Source organism: Dermacentor variabilis, chromosome 7 (genome assembly GCF_050947875.1).
Source record: "Dermacentor variabilis isolate Ectoservices chromosome 7, ASM5094787v1, whole genome shotgun sequence".
Lineage (NCBI taxonomy): Eukaryota > Metazoa > Arthropoda > Arachnida > Ixodida > Ixodidae > Dermacentor > Dermacentor variabilis.
Genome location: NC_134574.1, coordinates 21,668,761 through 21,683,958, shown reverse-complemented (window position 1 = coordinate 21,683,958; position 15,198 = coordinate 21,668,761). Strand labels below are relative to the sequence as shown.

The following is a 15,198-nucleotide window of genomic DNA, read 5'->3' as shown; positions in this document are numbered from 1 at the left end:
AATATTTTTTATTGCTTTTAAGTCTGTAAAGACAGTTTAGATTGCTAAATGATGACCTCATTTTAAGTATTGTACATTGTTGCTGTTTGCCGTCGTGGCCTTTCTACGCAGGACCTCATGATTCAACTCAAACACCACACCGTAGACAATCCCATGCGATCCACAAAAGCGATAGTTAGGCTTGACCTCAAAAAGGCGTTCGACAACGTAAAACACGCTGTGATACTGGAAAGCATACGAGCATTGGGACTGGGTGAAAGAACGTACAATTAAACTTCCTTACTGGTCGCCGTGCTCACATGACGGTAGGCAGATTGGAATCGTAAGACATGGACATAGGTTGCACGGGCACGCTGCAGGGCTCCGTCATCTCACCCATACTCTTTAACATTGTGCTTCTCGGGTTACCCCAGAAACTAGCAGAGATAGAAGGCCTCCCCCACATCTTGTACGCCGATGACATCACGCACTGGGTTGCTCAGGGAAATGACGGCCACGTAGAACAAGTGTTTCAGGCGGCTGTTGATGCGGTGCAGGAGTATCTGCACGACACGGGCCTCGAATGCTCCGTGGCCAAGTTGGAGCTCCTGCTCTACAGACCCACGTGCAGGGACCACAAACCCAAGAACGCCGATTCCGCAGCAGAGCGCGCATGCAGGGAAATTAGAGTAGTCACATCGGAAGTCACCGTCATCCCGAATGTTCACAACATTAGGGTACTGGGCACGTACGTACCTGTCGGCCAACAGTGATACCGTATGCAGACTAGAGCATGTGGTCGATGAAACGATCCGGTTACTGAAACGTATCACAAACAGACATAGTGGAACGAAAGAGAGCAATACAATGGCGTTCATAACCAGCCACATAAAGTATGTCACCTCCTGCCTCAAGTGGCAGGTGACCGAATGAACGAAGCTAGACCGCCTCATCCACAAGGCGTACAAACGTGCCATCAGATTGCCGATCAATACCAGCACGGATTAATTTCTCGAACTGGGTTTACATAATACCCTAGACGAGATAATTGAAGCGCACAACGTCGCGCAGTACCAGCGTTTGGCAAAAAACAGAACCGGACGACACATCCTCTAGACGTTGGGCATCAGTTACCACATGCAGCAGGGCGAAAAGGTTGCGATATCCACACCGATTCGTGAGCGCATAGTCGTTTCACCGTTGCCCAAGAACATGCACCCCATGGATCACGCCAGCCAGCGCAACAGGCGCGTGAGACTTGCAAAAGAAATACGGCAGCAGCAAAGAAACCATTTACGTAGATGCGGCCCGTTATGAACGGTGACGTGGTTTCATGGTCGCAATCACGAACCAGAGTGGAACTTGCATCGCAAGCGCGGCGATACGCACGAAAGAGATGAAGGCAGCCGAGGAAGCGGTGATAGCCTTCGCGGTGGCCACCACGGATGCCTAGGTGATAATAAGCAACTCGCAGGCAGCGACACGCAACTACGCTAACAGCCGGATCTCCTGGGAAGCCGCCCGCATTCTCCAAGTTCAAGATAGCAATATTTGCCACAAAAATGACAGTTTCCTCACATGGACCCTCGCCCACACGAACCCTCCACTCCCGGGCAACAAAATGGCCCAGGCCGCGGTTCGAGGACTTGCATGCCGAGCCGCGGCGCCCACCGGCAATCCCGACGTCTCGCCCACCGTGAGAGCGATGCGGGAGTGGACGTGGGAGGGTTGCATGGCAACTTTCAGAGACATCACGCAACACTTGATTGAACAGATGTAAATACCCACCACCGCACACCAAACTAAACAAGAAACAGGCCTGGAGGCGATTGCAGACACACACACATATCCAAAGCCGGCGATCCTTCACCTCTGCTACCCCGACATTTATTCGTCCAATGATTGCAAAGCGTGCGGAGCCAGAACGATGCTGCAGCACATGCTGTGGGCATGCACCAGTAGCAAGCAGCAGGAGTCCCTGACAAACGGGGTAGACATGGCAGTCTCGAATCGAGGGGCACGTTGGGAGGTGGCCCTGCTCAGCTACGACCTCACTGATCAACTGTGGGCCGTCCGGCATGCCGAGGAAGCCGCCCTTGTCCAAGGACTCGAGGCCGTCACCTAGGCTGGGGTGCTTATGGCCCCACCCCACCCAAATCGCCAGACATTTAGAATAAAGTTTGCACTCACTCACTCGATTGAGATTTCCTCCAGTGTCTTGTTCCTGTTGTACATGCAGCTTTCACCATCACTGTTTGTTTGTTATTATGTCGTTAATTATAATTATGAAAAGGCACCAACTTGAACAGCTTACCATTTTCTTTATAAAGTACTAGAGCGCAAGGGTAAAGTAACAAGCTATGAAGAGAGTGTCTATAAGCTAGAATGATAGCCATGACTGAAGCTATGCATTGCTTGAGAACCTGCCCACCGTAGCACCTCTGGCTTTGACTATTGATGCTCACCGATCGTCCACAGCAGGCTGCACTTGTCTCTGGCCAGGGAGACACTGCCACAACTAGGCGTCAGGCATGACTTCTTGATGCGCCCCCTGCATGGAAAACCTGCCCTTACTGCACTACAAGCACAGCCACACATCCTGTTCCAAGACTTACAGGTACTATCAAGGTTTGGACATCAGATAGCCTATGATTATCCAATATTCTATCTTCATGAAGTGTTTGTACAAGTTATGCTTTAAGAGTCGCCAATATTATTTGGGTTTTAGAATGCAAACATTGTTCTCTGTAAATCACAATTTCAAATACTTTGCCTAAATTATCACATTGTTCCTTGTCGGGTAGGAAGCATGCAGACATCTCGCACAACACTGTCTATTCTCCTCCCTCGGCTGCCCCACTGCACTGTGTTGATGATGATCATGTCTCTCCTACCGATGGCGCCATCTCTCGGCCTTGCCATTGCTGTCTCCACCACACAGTCCTCACAAGTCTTCCTCCTGTAGAACATAAACCTGTCACGGGGATGTCCAGTTGGGGTTCATAAGATGCTGTCATCTGGTCAGCATTCGCTATTGCACGACGGAGCGTTGTCATGGGATCTGTCAGTAGGAAGTCATTAGCGCCAACAATCTTTGTAACCCTATAAGGTCCTGAACATCTTGGTGTGAGCTTCAGTGAGATGCCTGTTGCTGCATTACTTAAAGTATGGCTGTTCAGGCGAACAAAGTCGCCTAGTTACAAGCTAACTGGCCACCTGTGGTAGTCGTAACATACCTTTTGTTTCACCCAAGAGGCAATTTGTTTCTGTGAGTAAATTCAAAGGCCTGGGCAAGGTACTGGCGAACTTCTTCAGAAAAGGCATGGTAGGCCGCGGCAGGTGGGTCAACGTTGTCCTTGGTGCCAGGTTGTCCTCATGGAGTGCGCCGCTCTTGACATAACACACGAAAGCAGGTGTATACCCTGTCTGAACACATTTCGAGGTGCGGAGAGCAAAGGCAATTTCAGGGATGTGAGAGACCCACACCCTATGGTTTGTGCAGTAGGACCGGGGGCATTCTTTAACTGTGCCATTATGACATTCTACCATCTGTCCAGCGGGGCGGTAAGGCACGGTATGGCAGTCTTTTATGCCCCATTGCTTTTGGAGGCCCTTCCAAAGTGTACTGGCAAATTATACAGTTTTCGCATAGCGAACGCTATAACACTGCATATGCTAAAGAATAGCGGGTCGCCACTGTGCATGCGTGGAACGCTAAATGAAATAGCAGGTGTAGCGGGCGCATGCAAAGCAAACAAGCTAGCGTTCTCAGTTTCGTGGGGTTAGTGGCGTGGTCTCGCGAAGTCTTGCCAAGGTGAGAGTGTGCATTTCAAGATGGTGCCTGACAGTGCAAGCAATGTTTCAATTATGAGCGCAGCGGCCAAAGGCAATTCTCGCATGCGCTTTTCGTGACATTGAATTGCTGCGCGAGGTAAGGGAGGCCAGCCCTTTCAGGGATCAGAGCAGATGTGCCCTGATTGCAGCTGTTCTGAATGCAGCAACCAGCAAAACATTCACAGCACGCAACATGCGCAAATGTGCAGAACCGATGCTTTGGCACTACTCATCGAACAAACAGAAAAACCTCCGCAAGTGAGTTGATTTGTTCATTAGGTGAAATATATTAATATGAATCTTAAACTGCAAGTGTAGAAATGTTATTCATGACCTTATAAATCCGGCACAGAGGAAGAGTACAGTGAGAAGGAGCATGTTCTGCAGGAAATCATTGAAAAAATGAAAAATGATGGCTTAACGATTAGCGCACTGCAACGTGCTAACAACGATGCAGCATCACAGCCTGCTCGTGAGCGCCTCACGTTGACGCAAGCAGCAGCACGACGCTCAGCAGCAAACGCGAGAGACGCTGCCGCCGAAGCCTACATGTTGGAGGATGATTGGGACAACACGGGTACATAGTAAAGACTGGATGTTGCCATGAGGAATCAAGACGGCTTTTTCTACTACAGTGTGTATAATTTTGCACTACAGATGCAATTCATTTGTTTTTAATTTGCATTGTTGTGTACTTACAAAAATTACTTGTAGATGTGAGCAACTCGTCATCATAGTTGTTCAACATGATAAACGTCGACGACGACGCCTCGGCTGAACAACAACAGTGCTAGCAATTACCAAGCACATAAACATCCGTCAGTACAGCGCCTGCTGCATCGGCAATCTCACTACGCGATGATCAGGGGCCATCAGTTACACCAAGTGGGAGCCTTTCCAACTGCACTTCGCGCAGACCGACAGCACGAGACGAGCTACAGCATGGCAAGTAGCATCACCATCATCTCACAATCTTTAGTGAAAAAATAAGTGTATATAGAGTTCCACTTAAGTGCATCAAATGGTCTCCAATGCATCCAATGCCAAGGCTTACGCATAAGTGATCATATCCCCAAAAGTGATTGCTTGAGGACACCTGCTCACAGCGATCACGTCAGCCACCAGCGACATTGTAGAGCTGGCGCTTTGTCATCATTTGACAAGTGGGGAGGCTTGACCCTCAGGCATTCCCTGATGTTGTTTTCCCCGCATGGCTCTCGCGTCACCTGTAATTTGGCTTCTCCCCGTAGCTAAGCACCTGCGGTATTTGGTGTGGTTGTAGCATATCACAAGATTTGGTGGGAGTGTAGCGGTGCTAATGCTACTTTAAGGCAGGGTTACTCGGGCGCAACAGGGTGTGGGCTCTTACTCTTGGGCTTGGGGCTGGGAGCATGCACAGTAGTCTTGCACACTGGTCAACACTTCATGGGACCGTCCCAAGAAAGGCTTCGGAGCAGAATACCAGGATGGACGAACTTGACCCTTCGAAAGTGACACCATTCACTTGACTTTACATGTGAACGATTAGCTGTTGGTGTCTAGCATGGGAGCGAACATATCCAGTCACAGTGAGTTGGACCAGCTCGATTTGCTGCGTGCCCATTGGCATGTTCTATCAGTAGTAATTCGGCTGGCTAGATATTTTTGTATAAAAGGTGCAATACATGCCCTTGTGATCATCTCCACTACTGTATGATTGCCTCCACTACCGTTTTATCGTTCCTTTGTCCCAAAGACACGTGTGAGACTCCACACCTGGCTGCCCAACGTGGACCTCTTGAGGCATCGGGCCATAGTTTTAACAGTTTCCTCGGTTCGAGACAATATTTGTTTGAACCGAAGCATAGGCATAGTGTGGATTTTGATCACTAGTGTTGGTGGTGTGCTTTCTTGAGTGAGGCAGCAGTTGCTGTAGTGTGTTTGAACTTTTGAACATGTCAAGCCTTTTCACAAGTGTTCTTGAAGAACACTGTCAGTAAGAGAGCCACATGGTCTGCATCCTAGGAAAGCGAGGCTTAGCTCCCATGGAGCATTGGCAAGCCTGAAGCGAGTGAGAACAGACGCCTCATGGGTGGTCTGAGCTTCGTATATCATCATCATCATCATCATCATCATCATCATCATCATCATCATCATCATCATCAGCCTGGTTATGCCCACTGCAGGGCAAAGGCCTCTCCCATACATCTCCAACAACCCCGGTCGTGTACTAATTGTGGCCATGTCATCCCTGCAAACTTCTTAATCTCATCCGCCCACCTAACTTTCTGCTGCCCCCTGCTACGCTTCCCTTCCCTTGGAATCCAGTCCGTAGCCCTTAATGACCATCGGTTATCCTCCCTCCTCATTACATATCCTGCCCATGCCCATTTCTTTTTCTTGATTTCAACTAAGGTGTCATTAACTCGTGTTTGTTCCCTTACCCAATCTGCTCTTTTCTTATCCCTTAATGTTACACCTATCATTCTTCTTTCCATAGCTCGTTGCATCGTCCTCAATTTGAATAGAACCCTTTTCGTAAACCTCCAGGTTTCTGCCCCGTACGTGAGTACTGGTAAGACACAGCTATTATACACTTTTCTCTTGAGGGATAATGGCAACCTGCTGTTCATGATCTGAGAATGCCTGCCAAATGCACCCCAGCCCATTCTTATTCTTCTGATTATTTCCGTCTCATGATCCGGATCTGCCGTCACTACCTGCCCTAAGTAGATGTATTCCCTTACCACTTCCAGTGCCTCGCTACCTATTGTAAATTGCTGTTCTCTTCCGAGACTGTTAAACATTACTTTACTTTTCTGCAGATTAATTTTTAGACTCACTCCTCTGCTTTGCCTCTCCAGGTCAGTGAGCATGCATTGCATTTGGTCCCCTGAGTTACTAAGCAAGGCAATATCATCAGTGAATCGCAAGTTACTAAGGTATTCTCCATTAACTTTTATCCCCAATTCTTCCCAATCCAGGTCTCTGAATACCTCCTGTAAACACGCTGTGAATAGCATTGGAGAGACCGTATCTCCCTGCCTGATTCCTTCTTTATTGGGATTTTGTTGCTCTCTTTATGGAGGACTACGGTGGCTGTGGAGCCGCTATAGAAATCTTTCAGTACTTTTACATATGGCTCGTCTACACCCTGGTTCCGTAATGCCTCCATGACTGCTGAGGTTTCGACAGAATCAAACGCTTTCTCGTAATCAATGAAAGCTATATATAAGGGTTGGTTATATTCCGCACAAATCTCTATCACCTGATTGATATCGTGAATATGGTCTATTGTTGAGTAGCCTTTACGGAATCCTGCCTGGTCCTTCGCTTGACAGAAGTCTAAGGTGTTCCTGATTCTATTTGCGATTACCTTAGTGAATAGTTTGTAGGCAGCTGACAGTAAGCTGATCGGTCTATAATTTTTCAAGTCTTTGGCATCCCCTTTCTTGTGGATTAAGATTATGTTAGCGTTCTTCCAAGATTCCGGTACGCTCGAGGTCATGAGGCATTGCGTATACAGGGTGGCCAGTTTCTCTAGAACAATCTGCCCACCATCCTTCAACAAATGTGCTTTTACCTGATCCTCCCCAGCTGCCTTCCCCCTTTGCATATCTCCCAAGGCTTTCTTTACTTCTTCCGGCGTTACCTTCGGGATTTCGAATTCCTCTACAATATTTTCTCTTCCATTATCGTCGTGGGTGCCACTGGTACTGTATAAATCTCTATAGAACTCCTCAGCCACTTGAACTATCTCATCCATATTAGTATAATGATGTTGCCGGCTTTATCTCTTAAAGCATACATCTGATTCTTGCCAATTCCTAGTTTCTTCTTCACTGCTTTTAGGCTTCCTCCGTTCCTGAGAGCATGTTCAATTCTATCCATATTATACTTCCTTATGTCAGCTGTTTTACGCTTGTTGATTAACTTCGAAAGTTCTGCCAGTTCTATTCTAGCTGTAGGGTTTAACGCTTTCATACATTGGCATTTCTTGATCACATCTTTCGTCTCCTGCGATAGCTTACTGGTCACCTGTCTAACGGAGTTACCGCCGACTTCTATTGCACACTCCTTAATGATGCTCATTAGATTGTCGTTCATTGCTTCAACACTAAGGTCCTCTTCCTGAGTTAAAGCCGAATACCTGTTCTGTAGCTTGATCTGGAACAGCTTCTTTTATCTCATTGACACTGGAAGTCGTGGCTCTGGGAGCCGGGTGGCTATGAGCGATAGGTAGCTATGAGCCATAGGTGGCACAATGGACTGTCTGGTATTGCGGCCTGGCACCGGGCGCTTTGACACCATCTGGGATCATGGGTGCCGCAGACTTGGATGCTGTGTGTACCAAGCGGGGTAGAGGGCCACCTCACAGAGCTGAAGTCTCCTCATGGCTGCCTGTCTTGAGCTTTTATTGGGTGTTATTTTTGGACGCTGGTTGCTGTCAGGGTAGTGAATCATTAGGCTTAAGGCTTAACAAAGCTGCCTGTCGCATATAGAAGGACACAACCTCGTGGAATGTGGCATTGAGTTGTCAAACTTTGCTTCCCTCATTCTAGTCAATCTCACACGAATTGAAATCACTTGCCTGACTGAAAAAAGCGAGCTTTGTTTCCATGAACTTAGCATCTGAGTAGCCACCTGATCTTTCGCTAGCCGAATTGAACATCTTACAACGTGAGTAGCGCGCATGCAGGATGGCTCTCCCTTGCACTATTACAGTCTTTGTCCAGTGTATTGAGTGTATGCAGCATGAGCGGAGTCACCCCTAGTTTGCTGTCACCTGCACATTGTCTGCACTGCAGCTCCGGACTATGATCGAGCTACCCCAGACAATGGAGACGTCTGTGGGCAGTTTGTTGCAGCAACTTCAGCGACCGCCCGTGTACAGCTCGCAAAACAGCCAGCAGCCACAAGTGGCTACCGAGGCTCTCGCCAACAGAGCGTATCGGGGCCACCAATGCTTGCTTGTGCCACGTAGTGCGTCATCATTCCTGGGATCCTGGCCTGGACTTGTGCAGTCAAGTTTGCAGGGCTGCTGCTGTGACCAACGGATGCCAGCAGTGTACCTCAGAGATATTGTCGGTGCACATGTTATGGACAGTGTGTAGATTTTCTCAGTGCGGCCACTGCCACATGTGCTACCTCTTGTTTGTGAAGCAGGTGATGATGTTAGACTGTGTGACATGTTTCGGCAGAGTATGTCGTGATTTAAGGTTGGGGGGGATGTGGGGAGGCTCGACTTTCAGGCATCCCGTGATGTTGTTTTCCCCGCATGGCTCTCACGTCTCCTGTAATTCGGCTTCTCCACGTAGCCAAGTGCCGACTGTGGTTGGTGCATTTCCAGCATATTACAAGAGATGGTGCGAGTATTGTGCTGCTAATGCCACTTAACGGCAAGGCTACTCGTGGACAACAGGGAGTAGGCTATTCGTCTTTGGCTTGGGATCGGCAAGTGGCACAGACCTTTTGCGCGTGCGTCAACCAGCTTCGCAGAACCCTCTGGCTAAAGGCATAGAGCAAGACACCGGAATGGATGTACATGATCATTCAAACGCACCACTGTTCATGTAACAACACACGTGAACAATTAGGCGTTGGTGTCCAGCACGGGGGGCAAACTTATTCACTCGCTATCCAGTCACAGTGAGCCGGACTTCCTCGATTTGTGGCACGCCCATCAGGTTGTTCTGTGTGCTGTGATTCAGCTAGCAGGCATTAGTGTATGAATTGTGCAATAAATGCCCTAGTGATTGTTTCCACTACTCTTCTTTGTTTTCATTCCTTTGTCCCAAGAACATGTGTGAGACCCCACACAAGACAAAAAAGCAGGATATCAGGTACATCTTACATGCATAAAATTCCGTGCCAAGATACTTGCACGGGCTTCAATTTAAGAAAGCTTGTTTCGGCTGATGGTGCTTTTCTTCTGCCTCTGTGCTTAAGGAGCTGGGGCTGCAGTTAACACATGAGAATGCATGCCACCTGTGACCAGCAAAAGGTCTCACACGAAAAATAGTATTGGCCGATCATGAGAGCAATAAGCTAACACACGTGTGGCCATTAATTAACCAGTGCATTCTTTAAACATCAATAGCCTATCGTTAGAACACATCAGTTTCAAGCTACCACCCAAGCCTATGAGAGAGAACACGAGATAGCTGCGACTGCTAACTGCAGAAAAAAAAGATATCACCGCATACGTGAGAGATGTGAAAAGGTTTACCACCAGAGAAAGATGAACCAAAAATTCACCGCAATGTGTGGTGCAGAACGAAAGGGCAGAGCATCTACAACTTGTGCGGAACACAGTGCAGATAGCATGTACGCATGAGAGCATGCCGGTTTGTGGCCGGTAACAAGCCTTAATGGGACACACACAAAAGAAAGCTTCAAATGGTTTGCCGCCCCTCGTATCACACCCCCTCACAAGGAGGAATGGGACATTAGAATCTTAGATAACATTAGAAGTAATGCAATCTGAAGGTGACCGTAGCCAGTTGACTGAGTGAGGTAAAACTCCTCAAGCGCCCGTCAAGTCCCAACAAAGATGGTGGCGACTGCTCATCGCCTCTTTTAGTCGTCTGCTAGCCAGAGAACTTCCGGATAGTAGCCAGACCAAACGACAAAAATGAAGGCACTCCAGCTGGCACTGGCAGCCCATGGGCAGTCAGAAGTGGAAAATTGAAGAGGCCCAATGTTGGTGCTAACGACTTCCTGCTGACAGATCCCAAGACAGGGCATCGTCGCGGGATAGCCAATACTGTCCAGCTGACAACGTCTTATGAACCCCGATTGGCCATGCCCGTGATGGATTTATGTACTGTGGGGGGGAGACGTGTAAGGACTGTGTGGCGGAGACAGCAACAGCAAGATGGCGCCACCGGTAGGAAAGAGATCATCGTCATCAACACAATGCAGTGGGGCAGCCAAGGGAGGAGAATAGGCTGGTTGTTTGTATGGACGATGACATGCTGTGGACCACACAGAGAGAGATAGAGTCATGTCGGAGAGTGAGGACAAGTGTAAATAAATTTCTATTTTGCAGAGGTAAAATTGGCTGGTTTATCTTTTTCCAATTGTCAGAACCAGATGAAGTGCAACATCTCTTTTTTCAAGAAATTGGGTGAATGCTAGATTTTTTACTTCTTTAGAAGCTCTCACACCAATTATGTTAATTTTATACTTTCAACCCATAAAAAGTGGGTGTGCATCAGATGAGGGTGTGTGTAAAAATTGGGTAAGTACTGCAAAATGAAGGCAGTAGCAGCATTACTGGGCATTTTCTTCCGTCTCTTCTCAAAGTGAACCTGCCAGATAATTTGATCAGTGTCATCGGTCAGAGTGCAAGAGTACCTGTTAAAGAATGGAATCCTAACATCCAGTGACTGGAATGCATTCTTGATGCCTGCTTGCAGCTTCAGTTGGAGAAGAAAATCAATATGCTTGTCCCCCTGCAAGAGCAGAAAGTGTTCCACAGTTACCAATCTACTTCTTACAGCTGTACTGGACACACCATGCACACATGAATCTGAAATTAGGAACATACCGTGGTAAACTCAGGACAATGAATGAAAACACACAGAACATGCTGCTCTATTCTCTGTTTCGATTTGAGCGCTTTTTGTTCCCAAATGTGTGCCACTTAGTTAAGTTATGAACCAGGCACCTTCAAACCTCAGTGCATACTGAGTGCAGATAAACCTCTTCATAGTAAAGTCATGTCCAATACAAAAATGCCTTTTCTATCTTAGATTTGTTGTAAAAATATATTCATTACACTAATATCAGAATTTTCTCTTACTTATACATTTAATAATTCATTACATCATGTACCATGAGACATCAGACATCATGTACCATATTTTCCTGTCTATAAGTCGCACCCTCCTCAAAACGGCAGTTCTTTCGAAAAAAAGAACATATACAAGTCGCACCGGTGTACAAGATACACCTGTTCATTCAGTAAGCAATTTAAAAACTTGTTGAGGATCAGTTCGTAAGAAAATGTGACGAAAATACATGCTTGCGGTGGCCACCACCTCTGCACGCATCCCTCGGTAGGCAGTGCTGACACATGTACAAGTGCCTTCCAACATCTAGACAATACTGACACATATACTTCTTTATTTTTTTCAAGTGACCGCTTTTCACTGCCTAACAAATGTTATCGTACCGTGCAGGACGCACCTGCATGTATTGAAAGTTTCTCCAATGTTATTGATGGTTCTATCCACTCTGTTGTCACCGAACCTTGTGTAATCTGATTTCATATATGCGCAATGCGAATGGTGTAGAACTTTCTGGAAGACATGCAGGCATCAGCGATTACTCTGGAATCTCTGATGACTGATGCATAAAAGCCAATGCACTTGACCCACTGAGCAGATTTTCGACGATCACCGACTGTAATCGCCGCTATCGTTGTTCTTTGAGTGTAGCCTGTTTTTGAGGGCACAGATTCGCCCAATAAAATGCTAGTTCCACCATTCACAGTTTTGCTACCTTGTTCACTGTCACTACTACGTGACATCTGGTGGAAGTGTTAGTGCGCTCATGTACCGAACACCCCCCGCAAAGCCGCGATCTAAGCCCGAAACTCGAAGACAACACCAATGTCGCGAAAGACCAGTGAGCTAGCCGTAGGCAGCAAGGACTGCTACTGGAACACAGGCCTCTTCCCGAAAAGACCAGAGGGATCAAGCCCAAGTCAGCAACCCCAATGGCTGCCCCAGCCTCCCCCATTCTGCTGGAACCTCGAGACCCACCCGCCTTCCATGGATCATCATCTGAAGACCCAGAAACCTGGTTGGAGACGTATGAACGAACCACGGCCTTCAACAACTGAGACTCCGACAACAAGCTGTGACATGTCTTTTTCACATTGGAAGATGCCACCAGGACGTGGCTTGGGAATAGAGAAGTCACCTTAATGACGTGGAACTTGTTACAAAGCGGCTTCCTGCAAACATTCACAAGCGTCATACGCAGAGAATAAGCCCAAGCACTACTAGAAACCTGAGTGCAGCTGCCCAATGAGACCATCGCAATCTTCACTGAAGAAATGACCCGTCTATTCCAACCACGCCGACCCGGAAATGTCCGAGGAGAAGAGAGTCCGCCTACTCAAGCGTGGTGTAAAGGAGGAAATCTTTGCCGGAATAGTATGAAGCCCACCAAAGACCGTCGACGAGTTTCTTCGCGAGGCCACCAGCATCAAGAAGACACTGAAAATGCGGAACCAGCAGTTCAACTGCCACACAAACTCAACAAACTACGCTGGAGTTCAGTCACTGGCCACTAACAAACTTCGCGAGACTATCAAAGCAGTCCTACGACCCCCACCACCGCTAGCAAGCCAATTCATCGCCCCATGCAGTATTCCAAGGAAGACTGACGTTTGGCAAGCCCCCGACCACCATCCAGGAGAAGCCGGCCACATCTACCACCGATGTCCTTACTGTGAGATGGAACTGCGAGGGTTTTGCCGTCAATGCATCGCACCCTCAGGAAAGTGAACGCTTTCGTGATATCGCTGACTAGTGCCTCGCCAATACCCAGTGGAGCCCTCGACGACCATCCTGTTCGCCGTCACCAGGCCGCTACCTGTCACCACAGTGCCGTCCATACAATGGTCCAGCCTGGGGCCGGTCCCTCAGCCCATATCCGGAAAACTAAAAGAAACAACCGATGGAGGTGCGGCTGCTGTTCGTCAAACTGACAAAGATCCCCCACCGCCGACGAAGACGCTAAAAAGTCTATCTCGACGATATATCAACGAGACGCCACCATCCCGACGAAGTCTAGACAAGGTGACCTTCCAGCTACAAGTCAACACGATGCAGACGTAATGCAGCACCAAGACCTGACTGCAATGCAAGACAAAGAACCATTGACCTCGATGTGCCACTCAATGGCCATGCAGTCACCACCTTAGTGGACACTGGAGCCAACTACTCCGTGATGAGTGGACCCCTCACAGACTAGATGAAGAAAAAGACTTCATGAGAAGGTCCTCAAATCCGGACCACTGGAGGACACCTAATAATGCCCACTGTAATCTGCACGGCCCGATTTACCATTAATGATCGCACCTACCCTGACACTTTCGTTATCCTCCAACAGTGTTCACGAGATGTAAATCTTGACATGGACTTTTTGAACCAACACGGCACAGTCATCAACCTGAAGTCAAAATAGATAACGCTGTCTGATGAACAAACAATACCACCGGAGAGCTCTCGTAGTCACCATGCCATGAGTGTGTTCGAAAATCAAGTCAGCATCCCACCCCGCTCCAGCATTGTCATTTCCGTCAGTACCAACACCTCTGCAGATGTAGAAGGCGTCATCGAGGGTGACGAACGTCTACTGCTCAATCGTGAAACTTTTGTCGCAAGAGGGATCACTCAACTGCATGGAGGAAAGATCAAAGTGTTGCTGACCAAATTTAGCCAAGAGTTCAAGTACATCTACAAGGGCACGACGATCGCATACATCAAGGAAATTCTAGAAACCGGAAATGTGATTGTCCTTTCGGATTTTGTGGCATCTACCTCAACGACCATAGTTCCTAAATCAGACTTCAAGATAAATTCAAGTCTCCCCATGAGTAAGCAGCAAAAGCTCAGAAGTCTTCTCCGATGACACAAAGATTGCTTTTTGATGTCATCAACGATTCGACAAACACCAGTTACAAAGCATCGCATAATAACTGAAGAGTGTGCTCGACCACTCTGCCAGAGCCCATTCCAAGTTTTAACGTGAAGCTAGAAGGCAACAAGTCCACAAAATGCTGCGCAACATTATCCAGCCATCAAAAAGGTTGTGGGCATCTCGCATAGTCTTCGCATAGTCTTGGTAAAGAAAAAGCACGGAACCCTACGTTTCTGCATCAATTATCACTGATTGAACAAGAGTATGAAGAAAGGCGTGTACCCCCTTCCACTGATAGACAATGCAATGGATCGGCTCAGCAATGCTAAATACTTCTCGCCGATGGATCTCAAGACTGGCTACTGGCAAATAGAAGTCAACAAGCAGGATTGTGAATAGACTGCTTTCCTCACGCCAGATGGCCTCTATGAGTTCCAAGGTCATACCATTCGGACTGTGCCTGGCACCTGCAACATTCCAGCGCGTGATGAACACGGTGTTAGCAGGGTTGAAGTGGCAGACCTGCCTCATCTACTTGGATGTCATCGTCATTTCTTCTGCAAGTTTTGACGAGCACTTGAGACGCCTTGAAACAGTACTAAAGACAATCAAGTCTTCCAGACTCACTCTGAAACCGGAAAAGTGCTCCTTTGCGTACGAAGAGCTGCTGTTCCTGGGACACGGTATCAGCAAGTGTGGAGCACGCCCTGACCCACAGAAGACAGCCACCACTGTGAAGTTCCAGCA

General features: G+C 47.8%; 1 protein-coding gene across 2 annotated transcripts in view; it reads right to left on the bottom strand.

Annotated features, from left to right (window-relative positions):
• LOC142587368 (AP-5 complex subunit mu-1-like) overlaps positions 1-15,198 on the bottom strand; it is a 243,682-nt gene that overhangs the window by 46,171 nt on the left and 182,313 nt on the right. For both annotated transcript variants that reach the window (XM_075698316.1, XM_075698315.1), the window contains 2 exons: positions 11,152-11,249; positions 2,445-2,530 (listed from right to left, as the gene is read on the bottom strand). In XM_075698316.1, the coding sequence (XP_075554431.1) occupies positions 2,445-2,530; positions 11,152-11,249 (184 nt within the window). The remainder of the gene's footprint in view (positions 1-2,444; positions 2,531-11,151; positions 11,250-15,198) is intronic.